At 45.2% G+C, this 20,908-nt stretch overlaps 1 protein-coding gene and 1 non-coding gene across 4 annotated transcripts in view; one reads left to right on the top strand and one right to left on the bottom strand.

Moving 5' to 3' along the window:
* Positions 1-20,908, bottom strand: part of HIPK2 (homeodomain interacting protein kinase 2) — a 176,391-nt gene that overhangs the window by 19,634 nt on the left and 135,849 nt on the right. For all 3 annotated transcript variants that reach the window (XM_081800002.1, XM_081800004.1, XM_081800003.1), the window contains exons 10-12: positions 15,239-15,381; positions 11,840-12,019; positions 8,870-9,151 (exon numbers count right to left, since the gene is read on the bottom strand). In XM_081800002.1, coding sequence (XP_081656128.1) covers positions 8,870-9,151; positions 11,840-12,019; positions 15,239-15,381 — 605 coding nt within the window. The remainder of the gene's footprint in view (positions 1-8,869; positions 9,152-11,839; positions 12,020-15,238; positions 15,382-20,908) is intronic.
* On the top strand, positions 19,281-19,387 carry LOC115941727 (U6 spliceosomal RNA). The gene has a single exon (XR_004076457.1). It is a non-coding gene; the product is annotated as a U6 spliceosomal RNA (small nuclear RNA).

The raw sequence follows: 20,908 nt of genomic DNA, 5'->3' as shown, positions 1-20,908 counted from the left end.
ATCTCTGCCACTCTAAGGGCAGCAGAGAAGTGGGCAAGCTCGAGAGCCCTGGAAAGCCGGTTAAGTGGAAGGACCTACAAAAGGCTGGAGGGGCTGGGAGGTGAGCCCGCAGAAGGTCTGAATCCCCCTGCTCCCCAAAGCCTGGCACTACTGACATCTGGGCTGAATAATTCTTCCAGCGGCTGCACATTTTGTCCTTCTTGCTGTAGGGTAGAAGGTCCCTCCCTAACCATGTCTGTGGCTCAGAATATGGGCCCTGTAGCCAGAGGCCCACCTTCAGCACCTGCTGGTTGTGTGGCCTTGGGCAACTAGATACTCAACCTCTGAGTGACTGTCTCCTTATCGGTCAAACATGGATAACGACGGTACCTCCATACATAGGCTGACTTTGAGAAGCGAGAACACACACGGAAGTGCTTTGAAGAGTGTATGACGTGTAGTGAGCGTATAAAAGTTAGCTGCTATTATCACTGTTACTGGTCGTGTTACCTCCTTTAACATGTGAAAACAGGTTTGCCAAAACAGATCCAGGCAAAGTGGATTCTATCAAGGTACGGGTTTGATGGAGAAGTTTCTAGTCTATGAATAAACCAGAAGACTGATATGAAAGAAATGAAAACTCATTAGATACCTTGGAGATCTGTGGTAGGTGCTACGGGGAATTCCTGTTCAAAGAGATATAATACATGCCTCTGCCCTCGAGGTGATTAAAATTTCAGTGGGGGACTGTATAAAAACATGACAAGTTAAACAGTAAAAGCTTTAAAATAATCGGTTAAAGAGAATAATGGATGTCACAAAGCCTTCTATGATGAACTGTCAAATAAGTTGTACCGATGACAATTGTTAGGGACTCAAAGGAAGGTGAGGAATGGATTGACTGCATATATTTACAGCTCTTCACATTCACTTTGATAAAACAGATACCTTTTAATTAATAAAGACCTATGCTTCCCACTTGTAACAGTTGAAATACAAAAAACCCATACGCTTTTTCCTCAAAAAGCTACACATAGAATTACCCTAGGACCCAGCAATGCCCCTCCTAGGTACTCGTGCAAAGGATCGGAGTGGGGACTCAGATACTCGTACGCCAGTGTTCACAGCAGCATTATGCACAAGAGCCCAAAAGTGGACTTAACCTAGGGCTCCTCTCTCCCCCCATGCATACACCATCACAAAATGGTCCCCAGGACCAGGGAGAAGAGGCCCCCGAGGCTGTGACTCCGTACAGCGCCCAGTTCCGGAGGGGCTGCGGGGAAATGTGCTGCCCTGTCCTTCACTCAGCTTCTGCCACAGCCAGGTCTGTGTAACCAACCCACACACACAGCGGCGCAGTCTGCGGGTGGTTGACCCCACAATGAAGAGCAGAGGTTGGCTTCCAAATGTGTCTAGGTGTTCCAGTCCCGGCTCCACTGTCCATTCACTGGTGTGACCCTGGACGTCCCTCCACTTCCAGCCTGCTTTGAAATCTATGAGGGAAAGTGGCATGAAAGGATCCTACTGGGAGGGTCCCATAAAGATTTATTATTAAAGACACTCAAAATAGGATTTGGCTTACTCCTAATTTAGAGAGGAAATAAATGTCTACAGTAAGTGTACCTTACATGTAGACCCAGACCTGGCCAATTCCTGCCGACCACATCTTCCTCAGGTTCTGAGTTGTTTAGGAAATGAGCAAATTAAACATATACATACACACAGCCCAGCTGTAATAAAATTCAAATTTGGAAATTGTGGAGAAGCTTCAGCTCAGTATGAATAAGAATCTAAACATACAATGGGCCACTTTGTGAATAAGTGAGCTTCTGGTCACCAAAGGACGGCTTGCTAGTAAGAGTCTTGCAACAGTTGACAGCTTAGTTTGGATGACCTGTGAGAAGTTAGGGCTACCTCCTGATGAAAACCCAATAGGTAGTGAGCCTTTCCTCCAGAGGCTGAGGATCCTGCATGTCAGTGTCTTGGTATCTATCAAGGAGTGTAGGATAAAACCTCTATGAACAGTTCATGGGTCCCATCCTTTGTTTTCAGAGCTTATCATGCCTAATGAGCAAAGAGGTAACAACACAGTCCAGGGCTAATTTACCTATCTTTTTGGATTTGCCTGTGACAGGTGGAAAAGGCGAATTAATTTGATGGCTCTGTTTTTAATCTCTTCTACTGTTAAAAATCTCTGTGCTCTGCCCGAATACACTATGCAGATTCAAGAACAAATGGGAAGCTGTTAAATGAGTCACTTTAAAATGAGCACACATTTGACATTACTGCTACAGATTCTTCTGGCTCATATGTATTGACTCTACTGGGATTCATTCCACTACAGTGTCTAATTATTACTGATAGTTTATCAATCTCATTATGAACTGGGTAATGGAACTGAGAGAGAGAGAGAGGAGTAGAACGAGAAATACTTCCTTAAGTGTCCTCGGCAGAACACCGCTTCTGAGTAAAGAACAAAGCGTCCAGAGTTCACAAATTGCTTTGTGTTGTCATGGCGATAGCTGATTTTCGTCATTTTAAAATGATGGAAAGAAATAAAGAGCTTGGAAGTGCAGAAACCAGCCCCGATGGAGGAAACCCTGCTGGAGGAGTGGACACGAGCCTGTGACTCCTGCCCTGTAGGGCCCTACCTGGAATGTGTTTCTGATTTCTATTTGCCAATCTCAGTCAACCCCATCCTTCAAGACGGGGGTCAAAACTCATCTCCACCAATCAACTTTGTATGTGACTTCCTTCACTGCTCTGATTCCATAGCCAATGCTGTATGTGAGAAACACCACTCTTTTCTTACTACAACACTGATTAATAACCATAGGCAACATTTACTGGATGCACAACTACTGGTCAAAGTGTTTCGTAGACACGGTCCCCCCGATCCTCACTGCAAGACTGGGCAGTAAAGAATATTACACTACTGACTGTAAGAATATTTAACAGGAGATCCACCACCCTCTTAACAAAAGTAAGTATACGGTACAGTGTTGCTGACTACAGGTGTAGGTATTGCTTAACTCAAACCGCTGGTGAGGGAAATCCCACTGCTTGATTCTACGAACTCGACTATTTTAGAAATCTCGTGTTGAGAGGTTTTTTGCATATTGCAGAATTTCCCTCTCTTTAAGGCTGACTAGCATTCCACTGTGTGTGGAACTCTACTGTGTGCTACGCTTTCTTTACTCACTCGTCTGTCCACTCATCTGATGGACACATCTTGGCTGTTGCGAATAATGCCGCGATGAACGTGGGAGGACAGTTATCTCTTTGGTCCTGGTTTCACTCGTTTGGATAAATACTTAGAAGTGAGACTGCTGGATCAATGGTAGCTCTATTTTTAATTTTTCTGAGGAACCTCCATACTGTTTCTCATAGTAGCTGCACCAGTTTGCATTCCATTCCCGCCAACGGTGCGCAAGGGCTCTAATCTCCCCATATTCTCGTCCACACCTTCTTTTGTTCTTTTGATAACAGCTGTGCTGACAGGTATAAGGTGATACTGTGGTTTTGATTTGTGTTTCCCTGATCATGAGTGATGCTGAGGAGTTTTTCATATAGCTGTTGGCCACTTATGAATCTTCTGTTAAGAAACAGCTATTCAATCCTTAGCCTGCTTTGTAGTCAGGTTATGTTTCTTTGCTGTTGAGTTATCCTGAGCTTGCACTCACTGAATCACTGTGCCGTATCGTTTCCGTTAACCTCCCCCTTCCTACCCACAAGCAGTGAAAACATTAACTGTAACTCCTCCTTCTGGTTCCGGTGCCAGGGGTCTTCTCTAAGAACGGGGCACGGGGCTGTGCACAGGGACGGCTGTCTCAGCTGATGGACGTGACATCTGCTGTCCCCCCCAACCTTCACGGGGGATGCGTATGGCTCGTCGTCCTGCTCCCCTCCCCCTCCACCCAATTAGAAATACGCGGTTGAGTGCCCTGAGCCTTGTGAGGAGAGGGGCCCAAAGCCGATGCCTCCAGGCCAATGTGCTCCTTCCGATGTGGTATACAGCTCCCAATTTAAAGTCATGAGTGAGAAAAAATCTACATTTTAAATTTGGTGCATACATTCTATTTAAGTTCTATTATCCACCCAGTGTGATATCTGCCTGTATGTCTCTCTCTCTCACACATGTACATATCGCCAGGAGGACTGTCGTACATGACGATCTTCTAGAGAAATCCAAAGCAAGGCATGGAAGGAGCCCACCCTCACCGCCCCGCTGCAGAAGCGCTTGTTCTTTCTTCTTCCAGCTCTGTCCGCAATCCAGCGGCTGAGCACCGCTCTGCCCTGTGGTACCAGGCCCTTTCCCGCCCCCTCCTCCCTCTGCCCCGCGGAGCTGCGCTGTGTCAGCGACGGCTCTGGAATGTGCTGCAGCGTCAGGACAGGCTGCTGGGCATAGGCGGGTGCAGTGTCTCTTCTTCAAAACATAGCCCCTTCACCACACTACTCAACCCGCAGGCGTGTTCTGAAGGAACAAAGGAGGATGTGAAGAGGATGCGGTGAAGTCAGCTTGACCAACCATCCTTCCGTCTCCCGAGAGGAGTCAAGATGCTTGAACTCTCCTTCAGCCCTGGGGTACACTGCAACTTAACACTGCAGAACAACAACGCCCCTTCAGATGATACCGTGTGCCGGGCTCCCGTTTCTTCACTCAGGCTTACAAACCAGGAGCGGACGGAAGGAGTGACAGGGTTGCAGGTGGCCGGCCATGGACACGGGGTCCGCCTGGAGTCGACTTTGCCCGTGTAATCCTAAAGGAGCGTGTTGCCCTCTGGGAAGCAGATGTCCACTTTTCCAGGCCCAAGTCTTTTGAGCAGCAGTTTATCAGTGTCCTGACTATGCCTTTTAAAGAGAGTAATTGCTCGAGATTTTCAGTGTAGTATAAAAAAGAACATTAAGGGTCAGATATTTTTTACAAAACCATTTTAAGAGTGATCCCTGTTTAAAATACCGAGTGATGGGGCACCTGGATGGCTCAGTCGTTAGGCATCTGCCTTCAGCTCAGGTCATGATCTCAGGGTCCTGGGATCGAGCCCCGCATCGGGCGCCCTGCTCTGCGGGAAGCCTGCTTCTCCCTCTCCCACTCCCCCTGCTTGTGTTCCCGCTCTCGCTGTGTCTCTGTCAAATAAATAAATAAAATCTTAAAAAAAAAAATACCGAGTGATATGAATGAATCAACTTTCTTAAAGTTTACATTTTGGCAACCCTGGCGGTGGTACTCAGGAGCGGCTACTCACACGTGCCAAGTGAGGCCAGAAGTAGCTGTGCCCCACGTCTTCCAGAAATATCCAGGTAATTAAGTGAACGAATAAATGAGTGAACAAGAACACTGGACAAAATGGTTTCTACCTGGTCAGTTGACAAGAGCCACTTTGGTGACGCACTTTCAAAATTACCCCCATGCCCAGAGGTCGTGTGGTACTGCCTCTAAAGGACAGTTTCAGTGCAAGGCCGGGTTGGCAAAGGGTCTGAATAATAAGACATGGACCAATGAACTTGGTCCGAGGAGATTTCAAGGGAGAGAAGATGGCTTATTCAGCACAGTCAGGTGCTCCTCTAATCAAAATCATTTTATAAATATTTAAAATAGGACTCGTTCTACGACCTCATCCTGGGCGACCCAGAAAAATACCAGTTTGGTTTTTCTATCTTTAGACCAATTCTCCAGCCATGCCCACAGGGCCCCCTATTCCAAGAGCAACTCACTGAGGAAAAGCAGGTGGCGGGGTTTTGTTGACCTCCTCACTTTAAAGCATCTTCTCGAAGAATGAGAAGAGCTGACTTCTACCCTCTTGCTGACTAATGTGTGGCACCAGGTCGGGGCTCGGTGAACAGACTGTGGACGTGACCGTGTGAGAGCATGGTGGTGGCCGGAGGAGGGGGCAGGACAGAGTTTATCTTTGTCAAACCCATGACTGAAGAGAAATCAGTTATTTTTGCTAATAATCAAGACTGCCGTGTTTTCAATGGCAGGGGACCCGATTCCCGATTCTGTTACTTAGAATCTTCATCAATCGGGGCTGAGTCACCTACCCTTCCTGGGTCTTAGCTTCCTCACCTGTCAAATGGGAGAACTACTTGCCTTGTACCCCCCATCAAATGATGCACAGGACAGTGCAAATGAGAACACTCAGTGAAGGTTTGTCAGGACTCCCCTCCCCTTTAATCTGCTCTCCCCAGCCTGCCCCCTCATGCTCTGGGGTCCTCCTCACAAAGTAGGAGCTGCTGACCATCCTTCTGCTCCAGCAACGAACAGCGCCAAATATTGGGGGTCAGGTATCTCCTGAAGCGGACCACCCTCACTGAAGGGGAGACCCTCCAATCCCCTTTCCATTCTGAAATCCCTGTGGTCCTTGCCTCGCACTTGCCCTTGAATCAGCTGCCCCTCTGTGCTCTGGATCCTGCCAGCCTACCTCTGAGGCTCCAGCTCTCCCACCCACCTCGCTGGAATTCGCAATTTCACCCTCTCTCCTATTTATCTACACCCTTTGGACCTCTGACCTCTATTTCCTCAAGCTATTTTCCCTTTGAACATCCACAGTACTCTGCTGGTTTTTATGGGGCTGGTATTCCATTTTGTGTTATGATTTGTACATGTCGTATCTCGCTTATTACCCTGCAAACCTCCTGAGGACAGAGATTGTCTACCTTATTTATGTAACACCTGCAGTGCCTAGCATAGTATCTCACGCTGGCAGGGCCAATAAATATTTACTGTGTTACACTTTATGATAATTCTGATTTTTAAGAACGAGTAATCATATTTCCTCCCCGTTCTTCTCTCACTCCAAAAGGTAGTCACAATAACATGAATACATTATACAGTGGTTTATAAATAAAACAGCTACAGGTTTCTGTGTGATCCTACTCAGGCTCAAATATGCTTTCCTATCTTCTTGGGTCTTGAAACATTTTTTTAAGGCCAACAGTCATTTGATCTCTCCAGAAAACATGATTATTCCTTTCTTTGAGTTTCCTGTCACAACCGGACAGCTGGAAGCCTTCACGATAACTCTCTGGCCTCAATCTGCAGCTTCCTGCGTTCGGTGTAATGTCTCAGGCGGGTCGCTGCATTTTCCAGTTTATGAAGCTCCGGTCCTCAGCAGCCCACCGTCACTTACTGGTGCTTGTCCCTCACATGAGTGCCTGCCCATTGGCTTGTTCCCTGCCCTCCCCTACGTCTCAGCTGATTTACAATGAGGTCCTTACATGCTGCCAAGAATTTCAGTTCGGTGTCTTTCTGGGGCTTTGGGGACCACTGGGGAAGCAGTCTGCGCTCTGGCCTGGCGCAGTGCTCGGCCCTGGCAGCCGTCTGATTGGTGGAGAGATCGCTTTCTCATCCTCCCTTTTCCTCAGACATGCTGTTCAGTTCTCTCCTGAGCACATACGTTGAGGCTCTGTGTCAATTCAAACCTCATACTTCAAAAACGATAATCCAATCTAGTTGATTGTCAGATTTTTAAATTGCTTTTTCTTTTTCCCAGTTGTAGCAAAGAGCTGTGTGGGGCTGCTCAGCCCGTTTTATGGCCCATGCTACAAACATGGGGACAGGCTGCCCTGGGCTGGGAGAAGCCTTTCTCTTTGTGATGGGACCACCTGAGCCCATGATATTCCTGGGCTGGGGGGCATGAGATACTGGGGAGGACGGAGTATTGACTCAACATGGGGTTATTATCAAAAAAGGGACGGACACCAGTCTCAGAAGGGCTCTACTACATTCTTTTCTGAGACACAGTGAAGACCAGGCTGAGACACTAAACAGGGAAAGAGGACACTGGAATGAGACATATACTAGCTCTCTCATGAAAAACAAAGCAAAATACTGAGTTCATTCTAAAGATGGGAAGCGGACAGCCTGCAGGGATAGCTATAGCGAGAGTGTTTTAATTAGCCTATCTGTACATTTGCTAATGATTTCAGGTGTGAGAATTTATTATTTCATCAAGAAAATTTGTGATTACTAATTAGTGACATTGTATCCAATCAGGAATTAATAATTGGGGCCTGTGAACATTAAGCTTCGCCTCAGGTCCCGGTACACGTGCTGGCTGCCAGAGATGGGCTCAGCAGTGGCCGGCCTCCCCCTTCCCTGACTCTTGGTCCCAATGGCAGCTGGGGTTGTGAGGCTTTGGGATCTACAAGGCCCCGGGGCCCCTGGGGCTGCAAAAGGCCAGGGGACTGACTGTTCCAGAGGGGCCTGGTCCAGGGGCTCAGCAGGTAGCCCAAGTACAAACCGCACTCCGTTGAAGTCTGGCTGGAAAATGTAGGAAAAGAGGCTTTGGCGCCAGGGTTAATAGTCTTGCAAATGTAATAAATATTCCTCTCCCCTTCCCAGGAAGCACACACAGAGTAAAATGAGTTCTTACTACTTTGGAATAAACAGTAATGCTCTCTGGGTGGAGAGCCAACTGGCAGTTTGAAAGATTGGGTTAATCAGACACAGAAATTTCTGATTAATTGGACAATTATTTTGAATTCTGAGAGAGCCAAGGCGATGCTAGAAAAATATCCTGACCAACTGGGAATAAATTCAACCGCCCAAGGCAGAGATTTTTAAGCTTACAGGAGTTGAAATACACTGGCACTGTGTACAATCGGTCTCAAGTCTCCCGAATGTATAGGGCCTATAACTATTTTGCACTACCAAAGTGATTCACAATTCTTTTGGCATTGAACAAATATGGAAAATCTGTTGGACATTCCCTTGAAATCACTTTAGGACTCTAGGCCATGGCAAAACACAAATGGAGGGGCCAGGCGACAGAGATCATCATGTCCGATGATGGAAAGGGGCCCAGATCCACAGAGCACTGTCTGTGTGAGCACACAGCGCACCCCGGTCCTGCTCCTTCCTGGAAGCCTCCAGGTGGCCCGGCCTCACCTGGTGGGGGCATGCTTCTGTTCCTCCTCCTCATCCGTGTCGCTGCTGATGGTGATGACGCTGACCGTGGGGCTGGGGGTGTCAGGAATGACAATCGTCTGCCGCTGCCGCTCCCTGGTCGTGCTGGAGGCCCCGTCGCCCCACCCGCACGTGACGGAGGAGCTGCAGGCCGGGCTGTTGTGCACCAGGGCGCAGCGGGGAGGCGTGTTCTCCTTGACGCGCTTGGACCGCTGAGGGGAGCTGATGGCCTGTGAGGAGGACACCTCACAGGTGGAGACGTTTCTGTAACGACAAAGCCACACACGCTCAGGGAGGCCCCGCAGCTCCTGCCAAGGAGCGCAACTGTCTAGGGACACCAGCTTCGCCAAGTTAGAAGTTCAGGGCACTCAGATGTTTTTTGTAACTGCAAAAGTGGCTGCCTCTTGAGCTCATTCTTTCAGTGACTTGCTACACATGTGGCGGCAGGGACCTGACCTTCTCTGGGCTCTGGTCTGGGGCCATGTGCCTGTTCCCAGCAGGAGAAAGGGGTTTGAGGAGAGGGAGAGGGCTTGTGCCCAAGGACTGGGCTGGTCCTTGGGGGCAGATGCAGTGCCCAGGGTCTCAAGGTTGTCTGCCCCACTGCAGCACCCCCCCACTGTCTTCAGGGTCAAGGCCTGACTTCCTAAGCTCTGTCCTGTCATTCTCCAAATGTACATGGGTCTTGTCTTAAAGGGAGTTGAAAGAAATGTTATTTGTCACATAAAGCTTTGGTTTCCTTGCGAATGGCTGTTTTGCAACTTATGAAACTAAAACACTCATGTCTTTGATACCTGAGCCTCAGAGGAAGTTTACCAGTCTGTTTGAACTGTAATGAGAAAACGCGGGCAAAACACAAGAGGAAAAGGTGTACTTAAATAGGGACCTTTTAATCTTGATTTTGATCGACTCAAAATTCCTTATCAAGTTAGCAAATGTATGAGGGGCCTGGGTGGCTCAGTCGGTTAAGTGTCTGCCTTCGGCTCAGGTCATGATCCCAGAGTCCTGGGATCGAGCCCTGCGTCAGGCATTCTGCTCAGCAGGGAGCCTGCTCCTCCTTCTCCCTCTGCCTGCCGCTCCCCTTGCTTGTCCTCTCTCCCTGTCAAATAAATAAAATCTTTAAAAAAAAATTAGCAAACGTAGTTTCTGCTAACTTACGGGAAAAACATACCTTACGTTTTCCCATCCCCCTCCCCACCTTTGCTGACCTTGGTTGTATCCATACAGCGAGAGCCCAATGAAATTTCTAAGAATCTTATATGTCCTTAGAGATTCTAGTACTTCCTAGCTAAAAGGAAGGCAGGAAGATGAAAATAATTCTGTAGATTTATTTAATTTTCTATATAGCTGGTGTCAGATGTGTTGCTTGTTCCTTTCTGGGGGCTGGCAATAAGTTTTACTGATAAGATTGTTCCACTGTTTGCACTTAGCATAAACCCATACATTTGTTATTGTTACTATGTTGCAATTTTGAGATTATGTTTTCACTACTTCAGCAGTTAAAATATCTTCACTTGGCATTGTTAAAAGAAAAGGGTGCCTGGCTGCACCACCCAACAAGGGAGAGCCTTCTGTTTTGCTTAAGGCATTGGTCTTAAAAATAGGCAAATACAAAACTTTCAGTATAATTATATTGATCTTGAAGTGCACTGGCAATGAGCCTTCATAAAGCCAGCTGGGTGGTGAGTGGGCAACAGGGAGGGACCTGTCAACAGGTTGGGAGGCTAAGAGTTCTTACTGTCCCTACTTGACAAGGTGAGCCATGAGGATGCTAAGCTCAGCCCAGGGTCAGACTGGTATTCTGTGTGACCACCCACACGGCTGGGCATGATAGAGCAAAGGGTTGAGATGGTGGCCTCTGTTGCCAGCCAATCTAATAATGACAAGGCTGTGTTGTCACAGGGCTGCCACAAATCTGAGATGAATGTCCCAGAGTTGTCAGAAACACCCAAATAAGGAATCTTGAAGAAGAACGACAACTCGAAGGAAGTCAGCTCCTGGGTTAATCTTCAAAGGAGAATGAAAAAAAGGCAAGCCTAATTTTTGGCACCTGGTTAAATGAGGAAGTAGGAAACCAAAAGTCGCTAGACATTTTACGTACTGGATTTTTGGTCCTGATTAACCTATTCCAATAAGCAATTAAGTGCCTCCAAGTCAGGGACTCTGGAGAAAAATGTAGGAGCAATTCTGCAGCCACAGGATCTTGATCTCAATTTTTTTTTTTTTAATTTGGAGATCTCTTACCTTTTAAAAGACAAGTTTATTGAGGTATAATTTACATACAGTAAAAGTCACCCTTTGGAAGTGTTTGATGAGTTTTGAGAGTTGTACACGTAGCCCCTGGCAATCCAGAGAATTTTTCATCACCCTGGAAAGTTCCCTCATGCTCCTTACCTGTCAATCCCCTCCTCTCCCACCCAATAGTCCCTGGCAACTCCTGATCTAGTTTTGCCTTTTCCAAAATGCCATCTAAATGGGATCATGCAGTATGTGGCCTTTTCTGTCTTGTTTTTAAGAGTTCACGGAAGTGAGTTAGATTTCTGACCTTAGATTTCAAAGAAAGCACATTTCTCTACCATTTTTAAAAAAACATTATTATGATTTCCAAAGTGCAACTTCAGAGGCGAGTCTGAGTGTTTTATACAGAAGTGAAAGGGCACGAATGGCTTCAGACCCAGGCATTAGACACCGGAATTCCAGGCCCTTCCCGGTGGGGTGCGGGCAGGGCAGGGAGGACGGAAAGACAAGCGGCGGGGAAGAGAAATGAGAGTGAGTGCATCCTTCAAACCCTAGCACTAGGCAGTGGCACGACACATTCAGCAAACATTCTGCCGGCCACTCCCTGTTCCATGCCCGGAACTCAGAGCACATGCTGACACTCCCTAATGCTAAGGGGTTTCTCTAACTTCCGGTCTTCTGAGGTTTCTCTCCACAAGGGCGACTCTCACCACCTACCTCGCAGAGGACTGGTGCTGCTTACTCTTCCGGGAGGAAGTGGTGCTGGTTGGCTGCTGCCGCATCACGTGGGCCACGCCCACATTTAAGGGCTGGGCTGCTGGAAGGGTCACATGACCAGTCAATAGCGCAGGCTGCTGCATGATAGGATTGTAATGGCTGCCGTGAGCGTGGGTGTTCCTGAATGGGAGATGGGAAAACAAGGCTCTTTGTTGGTTTTATAAATATGGAGCTTCTTTTTTAAGATAAAGGTTCCTCCCCAATTAAAAGCCAAATTAAAAAAGTTGGTTCTCACGAGCTCATGGGGTTGTTGAATAGATGAGCTCATCAGATAAGCCTCCCAAGTGCTATGAAGTTTAAGTGCTGTTCTGAAGGAGTGGGCAGGAACACATTTGTTGGTGAGTGAGAAAGAGGACATTGCAAGAATGGGAAGAATGGCAAGTTACAAGTTCAGCTTAAGTTCTGGGGAGAGGAGGTAAATATTCCCTCTACCTTTTAAGACCCCCAAACAGGGGACTGTGCGTGCATTTTAATGGGTTATTGCACTCTGTGAGGTAGGATATCGTAGCATTATAAATGAGAAATTTGTAGCTTATGTTAAAAAGAAGAAAAAAAAAACGTTGAAAACTAGAAGTTGTATGTTCCTGCTGTTTGGAAATGTTAACATACTTTTGAATTCTCTCCGTGGCTAGCACAATGCTCAGGCATGTACCAGCTGATCAATTAATTACATGCTTGTTGAATGAACAATTAGATTAACTGAAGGTTGACTAGATGTGTGTAGAATTAATAAGAGTCAGACACATCTTGATAGAAGTACTATTGGCAGCCATTTTCCTGAAAGTGGGTTATCTTTCAAGAGTTCTTATGATCTGGGTTGTGTGGCGCTCAAAGGCTTGTTTTCCCACAGATCTATTAAAAGTGATTAATCCAGAGACTTGCCCATAAAAGCCCATTTAGCACCTAATAAAATTAGAATTTATCTGAATTTTAAAAATATAAAAATCATCTTTGCAACTTGGGGAAAAGGATGAATGAAAAAAAAAGTAGACACTTTTGTAGCGATTTTGATAGCATTTTTTGACATTTACATTTAGAAACTGATGTTATGGCTTCTTGACTTTTTAGCTGCTGTTTCTTCCATAGACGTGGCATTCTTTTGATACAAGTCTAGCATCAGTACTTCTCTTTTGTTTATTAGCCATGATTATGGATGTTCTTTGGCCCACACATGAAATGGAGAAGAGACTGGAAAGAAAGTGTCAGCTTTAAGTGTTTTCTGTGGTAACCAGGTAAGAGCTGAGGAGGGAGGAGGCAAAGGAAAATCTGTATGAGTGAGTATGTGAGTTTTGCTGAAATTAAATGAGCTGTAAAAAATGCTGAAAGAGACAGGAAAAAAGTAGTATAGCATATATGTGTGGTCTTTTAAGAGAAAAAGGGGGGAGAAAAAACCAGTTGGTGAGACAGCTTTTCCACTTGGTTGCTGTCTCTAATGAGCTGGAGAGGGAAGGCAGTCTCCCAGAGCATGAGCCAGCGTGAATGGGGGGGGGGGGGAGGGAAGATAACAGATTTATTTATTGCCTGTCATGTACCAGGTGCTAGTATAATACATGATAAATACAGGTCAAGTGCTTTGTATTTTATCTTACTTTAAACCTCCCAGCAATTCTATGAGGTAGGCATTTTTATCCCTACTTTACTGAAGAAGAAACTGAGGCTCATAACGGTTAGGTAACTTGCCCCAGGTCATGAAGAACCAGAATTGAATCCACTGCTTTGAAAGTGTTTCCAGTGAGTGGGGGTGGACTTGGCGGGTGTTGTCAGTGGGAAATGAGTGGGGCTGCAGGAAAGAGCCTGTGTCCTCTCTTGTTTCTACAGGTCAGAAAATTGAATGGAGGAATAGAGGAAGCTGCATTTGAGGCTTGCCTGGGGGCTTCTATCTCCACCCCTCTTTGTTGTACTGAGAGCTCTTCATTCACAATAGCCTTTTAGATCAGGAAAGGAACTTAAGGGAGGCTCTATGGTTGGTATGGAGACTGTCAGAAGGTAGAGAGGGATGCCCTGATGTTTGGGCTGACAAAGCCGGGAGGGCTATGGGAAGCTGGACACAACTTGGGGATTGTCATTTGGCTCTGCCCCTGGTGAGGGGCACTGTGGTGGTGTTGGGATGGAGTGGGCGGAGAGTACAAGGAAAAATGGAAAGTGGCCATAAAAACAACAGAGCAAGGTGTTGGTGAGAAAGGCAGTGAGTAGGACTAGTGGGGTGCTGGAAACAGATACAGGGGGTACGGTGTGCCGGTGGCTGTCAGCGGTGGGCCTCTGGGGTCTGTGGAAAATGGACTTTGATCTAGCAGATAGGACTATTAACTGAAGAGACACATTCAGCAAACATGCCAGAGTTTACCAGTCCAAATAAAGCCCCATTCTGTCAAGCTCTCCCCTGGGAGGTCGGCTACAACTCCAATGTGCCCATGTCTCCAAACACCTTGAGAACACTTTCTAGAATTGCTTACGAGCCTCAGGGACTCCCTTCTGCATTCTTTCATTGCTGCCACATCTTTGTTTTCCGGGAGTGGAATTTAATTCTGAGAAACAAACCAAAACTCATCCGGAGGCAAGTCCGTGAATTATATGGGTGATTAAATGATGTAACTGAATTTGGGGTCGACAATGGCAACTGACCATAAGGTAGGTAATGAAAGCTGATTTTCTTTTTTTTTTTTTAAACATTATCAATTTAGAATTTATTTTAGTATATGCTTATAAATATATTCTTGGGTATTATAATTATCAATAATAAATTCTAATGTCAATGCATGTTAATAGCTCCTAAATTTTGCTATTACAAATTATATATTATTATTTTTAAAAAAATTTAAAAATATAATGCATTATTTGTTTCAGGGGTACAGGTCTGTGATTCATCAGTCTTACACAATTCACAGCGCTCACCATAGCACATACCCTCCCCAGTGTCCAGCGCCCAGGAAAGCTGATTTTCTTATGTCCTGGTACATTTATTTAAAAATGAATTCTCATTACACCGCAGTCATATTCCACATAATCTTCCTTTAATTTAAAAAGTTCTTTCTAGGGCGCCTGGGTGGCTCAGTTGGTTAAGCGACTGCCTTCAGCTCGGGTCATGATCCTGGAGTCCCGGGATCGAGTCCCGCATCTGGCTCCCTGCTCGGCGGGGAGTCTGCTTCTCCCTCTGACCCTCCCCCCTCTCATGTGCTTGCTCTCTCTCATTCTCTCTCTCTCAAATAAATAAATAAAATCTTTAAAAAAAAAAAAAGTTCTTTCTAAACCACGGAATTGACAGCACAGGCCCACCCAGCAGCTCTCTGGGTGAGTAGTAGACACGCCTCCCGTCCCAGACACACCTCCTTTCCTACTTACCTCCAGTCGGCCAACTGCTGGGTGCCTGCCATGGTCTCGGGAATGACAGTCGCGTGCTGCACGGACGTGTGGGTGGCCACTCCGGTCAGTTGCTGCCATGCCGGGGGAAGCAGGATTTGCTGGGTCCCACTAGGCCAGGCCTGCTGTAGAACAGAGGACGTGTGCCATCAATATGCTTGTTAATCACATAGTGATTAACATAGTCTGTCTGCATGAGTCAAGCCCTGATTCTGGGCCCGGGGCTCTGCTGGACCCTGTGATGGGTCTGCAAGTGGAGACCTGGTCTTTGGCCTCGAAAACTAAATTAAGGGGAGATAAATGAATATCGGTGACCTACACAGATGATAGGAAGTACATGGGCACAGAGTCATATGGAAGGGATTTATTTGTGTTGAAGAAATGATTTGTTTATAAATCTGCTCTAAGAACAATGCTCAAGGTTTCCCAAAGTTCACTTACTGATTTGTTCTGGTACACAACTACGTGCAAGAGACCCGAGATAGAGGCATTGGGCCACACAAAGGTAACTCTCCGCCTGCAGGAAGTTTTCCATCTAATATCCTTTATTTTACCTTTTGTTTATGAATTAGAATCTAGACCTCCAACTTGTGTTATCTTCTGAATCTAAAGTAACATAATTCTGAGATCACCAGATACTTGCCCACATCTGAGAGCAAGCAAGCATGAAGTAAAATTCTTAGCTGGGACCTTAAGCTTCATTGAGAATTACCCTGATTCATCAAAGCCACAATGAGATGTAGTTAGAAAGTCACACTTGATTCTTTATAAATATTAAGCTTTTTCTAAGAACTCTAAAATGAACTTACTTTCCTGATTCTTCCTTAAATAGTCACTGGAGGGGGGAGGTGTTTGCGTGGTGTTCTGAGCTTTCTATATCTTCAGTCATTATTCTGCTTGCTTTGGTTATTAAATGATTCAGACTGAACACAGTTGTCCAAAGTTGGACACCTAAAGGAACACTGCTAAGGTAAAATACTTCTTGGGCAGGTCAAGAATTTAAAGATTCAGTTACATGTTGTTCTTTCCATTGGGCTGGATATCACTAACATTGGGTAATTTCTTTAATATAGTGGTCCACAAACTGCATCTTTAATATGTGTATTTTGGCTCATCTGTACAAACAAGCACTTTTGGAAATGAATCACAAACTTGGTCAAAGCTTAACAAACAGAGATGTATACAGAATGATTCAGCCACATTTTAGATCTGAGTGGATGGTTCACCTGGTCCAACCTTTTCATGGTGCAGATAAGGCCAGTGAGGTCTCTCATACCTTTTTTACATTGCCTGTTTGCTTACTGATCTGTTTTGATACAGGCAAACAGCGTAGGGACCACAGTTTATACAGTAAGTGCTTAATAAATGTTTGTTGATAAAATGAAAGAAGCAGTTCTACCAAGGCAATTCATTACAGTTAACTATATTTCAAGTTTACTGAATTCAGACCCAGCAGAAAAATAATTTAATTGATTAAAACAATTACGAACTCAGAAAGTTAAATGAGTAATAGTTTTGTTGGCAGTAAGATTTATACTTACTTAGAGATATGGTAAAGGCTATTTTTTTTTTTAAAGATTTTATTTATTTATTCATGAGAGACAGAGAGAGAGAGAGAGAGGCAGAGGGAGAAGCAGGCTCCCAAGGAGCAGGGAGCCCGATGCGGGACTCGATCCCAGGACCCTGAGATCATGACCTGAGCCGAAGGCAGACGCTTAACCATCTGAGCCACCCAGGCGCCCGGTAAGGCTATTTTTGACCCCTCTCACTGAATGACATGTTCAGCTCATGTAAGATGACACTTCACCCTTGTACAATTACTTGTATACACTTCTATAACTTATACTTTATTACTATTTTATAATTTATAAGATTAGAGCTAATACTTTTCTTTTTAATTTATTTTTAAAAAGATTTTCTTTATTTATTTGAGAGAGAGAATGAGATAGACAGAACATGAGAGGGGCTAGGGTCAGAGGGAGAAGCAGACTCCCTGCTGAACAGGGAGTCCGATGTGGAACTCGATCCAGGACTCCAGGATCATGACCTGAGCCGAAGGCAGTCACTTAACCAACTGAGCCACCCAGGTGCCCAATACTTTTTTTTTAAAATTCTATTTATTCATTTGAGAGAGAAAATGAGAGAGAGCACGCACAAGCAGGGGAGGGGCAGAGAGAGAGGGAGAAGCAGGCTCCTGGCTGAACTGGGAGCCCAATGTGGGGCTCGATCCCAGGACCCTGGGATCATGACCTGAGCCGAAGGCATACGCTTAACTGACTGGCCACCCAGGCGCCCCTAGAGCTAATTCTTTCTTTCTTCCTTTTTTTTAAAGATTTTATTTATTCATTTTGACAGAGAGAGAGACACACACACAGCAAGAGAGAGAACACAAGCAGGGGGAGTGGGAGAGGGAGAAGCAGGCTTCCCTCTGAGCAGGGAGCCCAGTGCGGGGCTCGATCCCAGGACCCTGGGATCATGACCTGAGCCGAAGGCAGACGCTTAACGACTGAGCCACCCAGGCGCCCCTAGAGCTAATACTTCTTGATGCATACTGTGTGCCAAGCACAGAGCTAAGACCACAGATAGGTTTCTGACTTCATCTTTTTTTGTTGTTACATTTATTTATTTATTTCTATCTTTATTTATTTATTTATTTATTTATTTATTTATTTATTTAAGAGGACAGGAACAGGAGAGGGAAGCAGACTCCGCGCTGAGCGCAGAGCCAAACGCGGGGCTCGATCCCATGACCGTGAGATCATGACCTGAGCCGAAATCAAGAGTTGGACACTCAACCAATGGAACCACCCAGGCACCTCAAGTTTCTGACTTCATCTTAACACCAGTTCTGTGAGGTAAGGACTGTTATTTCTCCACATTTCTCAGATGGATAAACTGAACTACCGAGAGGCTAAATAACCTGCCCAGAAATGTAGTAAATTAAACATTTATTGCTCTCTTTCTCTAAACCCAACTGAAATGATTGCAAAGGAATAAAAAAACATAGAGATCCACAAGGACAAAGACAACAACAGTTGACAAAATCTTGGAAACTGGAAAATAGAAGGGTAATTACTGAGTTAGAAGACTGGGGAATCTAAGGTCAAGTCTGTGAGATTCCTTTACCTTTCAGTTTGCAGACCCTGGTATGTAGGCTTATACCCTCCCTTCCCACGCCCCACCAAAGTAGGAGGCTGGAGGATTCTCTCTAGGAAAACTGGCTAGTCCAAGAGAAAAAACTACAGATACATTTGAGGATCAGGGAATCTGCCAATGAAAATGCTGGGCTCACTCCTTATTGGACTAGAGAGAAGCCTGCATTCAATAGTCCTTTGCCTCCTGTAGCTTTCAAATTAGTCTTTTAGTGCTTCAGTCTTAGATATGAATGAACAGCCAAGGATAACCAGAAGGAAGCTTCTAACATGAGTCTAAAACAAAAAAACTCAGAGGAAACAAAAACAGTGTAGAAATCAGAAGAAAATTTCCAAAAACTTAAACTGTCTTCACAGAGTTAAAAAGAATTATACACACACACACACACACACGTATACATATATATGAAACAAGATCATATACAGGAATATATATCTACATGTCCATACCTATATAGAGAAATAAGAAAGAACCCTTAGAAATGAGAACTTTAACAGAAGTTAATTCCATAGATTTAAAAAAAAAATATTTTATTTATTCATTTGAGACACAGAGATAGAGAGAGAGAGAGCATGAGCAGGGGGAAAGGCAGAGGGAGAGGGAGAAGCAGGCTCCCCGCTGAGCAGGGAGCCCGACGTGGGGCTCGATCCCAGGACCCCGGGATCATGACCTGAGCTGAAGGCAGACGCCCAGCCATCTGAGCCACCCAGGCGCCCCCATAGAAGATTTTTTTTTTTTATGAAAGTTGAGAAAATCTCTTGGAAAGAAGTGCAGATAGAATATAAGAGGAATTGGGAAAGAAGATGAAAATCAGATTAATTCAGAAGCACTAACACCCAATTAATAAGAATTTCACAAAGAGGAAACAAAAATGCTGGCTTTGGTAGCACATACACTAAAATTGGAGCAATACAGAGAAGACTAGTGTGGCCCCTGCACAAGGATGACATGCACATTCACGAAGCGTTCCATATTGAAAGGAAGAAGAAGAAAAAGAGAAAATGGAGGGGGAAAACTTAAAAAATAAAAGACAAACTTTTAGACTACAAGGGCAAACAGTGTCCAAGACAATGTATGAAAAAAGACCCATGAGGAAGCGTATAGTCACGAAATTTCAGACCACCATGGACACAGGAGAGTCTTAAGAGAGGAAACTAACCCAATGAAGAAATGAAACCACCATTAACTCCAGGAAAAACAAGTTGCATAGGTAAGGAATAGAATGGCAATATATTATGAGGCTCAGCTGAGAAAAGTATATAATACTGAAGAAAATAATTATGTAAATAATGCAAAGTGGTTGAATAAGAAACTTCCATGGGAGGAATGGGAGAAAGGAAGAGAGTGAATGAGAGAGAGAGGGAGAGCACATGATTGGGCAGGTGCTGTGGGGATGGGGTGGGTTTGGGGGCTAAGTCTTCATCTTCCACAGTAAGATGGAAATTCCAAAATGGAAATATCAGTAAAAAGTAGTTTAAACCTGTTATTTAGAAACTTGAAGTTAAATAACGAAACAAAACAGTTAAAAGTTATTTTGGGGGACTGGAAATTGGGGATGGGATAGAGCAGGAGACTACTATTTTCTTGTAAGTTCGTGGACTCATTTAACTTTAAAAATTAGGTACATGTGTTATTTTGAAAAAAAAATTAAATTCAAAAATAACTTCCCTAAAGTCATATAGCTGGTAAATGGTGGGACTGGCCTCTGACCTGTAGGCAATCAAATCCCAGAGCCCATGCTCTTAGCCAGCATACTGCCTTTCTTTATGGAGAGGGTACACAGAAATGATGGCTCTATTGAGGATCAGGGACTCGTGGTAAATGCATAAAAGTAGCATGGAAAAGTTTTCCTTATTCATTAACAATTCAGGCACCAGGCAAGACAGAAGCAGAGAGCAGGACAGAGGCAGAGAGCAAGACAGAAAGGTTGGACAGACTGGTTGCTGAAAATGTTACCAGAGGAGGTTTTAAGTGAGAAGTACTGAAGTTTTGTATTTTAGACAGTTTAAGAAGTTCCAGCCAACTGTTTGTCCTTAGGGAAGCATTTAAGGGGATTCAGGTGATACGACTTGACTGGCTAGAAGAAGGCACCTTCTTCGTGAAAGGCTGCAGTCTTTCACGGATCTCCACATCTTGGCGGTGTGGGTGGGAGGGAGCTCTGAATTTCTATTCCAGCCTTCCTAGTCAAAGGGGGTTTTGGGCCCTGGCATTTGAAAAGTGAGATAAATTCAATACTGTCTCATTTGAGCACTGTATTTCCCACCTCTCTACCTTTACCCACTCATTCACAATTTCTGATGGTGGTTAAGGTGCTCTGGCTTGAGGCCTGGGAGGACAGAGGTGCCAATCCCCTCTGGGCAGTACCAACAAGTCTGTACTGGTAAGACAGTGTGTGAAGACCACTCCCAGACCAGGACACAAGAGGGTGTGATTTCACTCCGGCCTTCTGTGCACCCACCCTTGGGGCACCCCAGAGAGACAGTTTCCCTTTGAAGGATG

This window comes from Leptonychotes weddellii, chromosome 12 (assembly GCF_054177405.1).
Source record: "Leptonychotes weddellii isolate Sample4059 chromosome 12, ASM5417740v2, whole genome shotgun sequence".
Lineage (NCBI taxonomy): Eukaryota > Metazoa > Chordata > Mammalia > Carnivora > Phocidae > Leptonychotes > Leptonychotes weddellii.
Note: the sequence above shows the minus strand (reverse complement) of the source record. Positions and strands in the feature narration are given on the sequence as shown.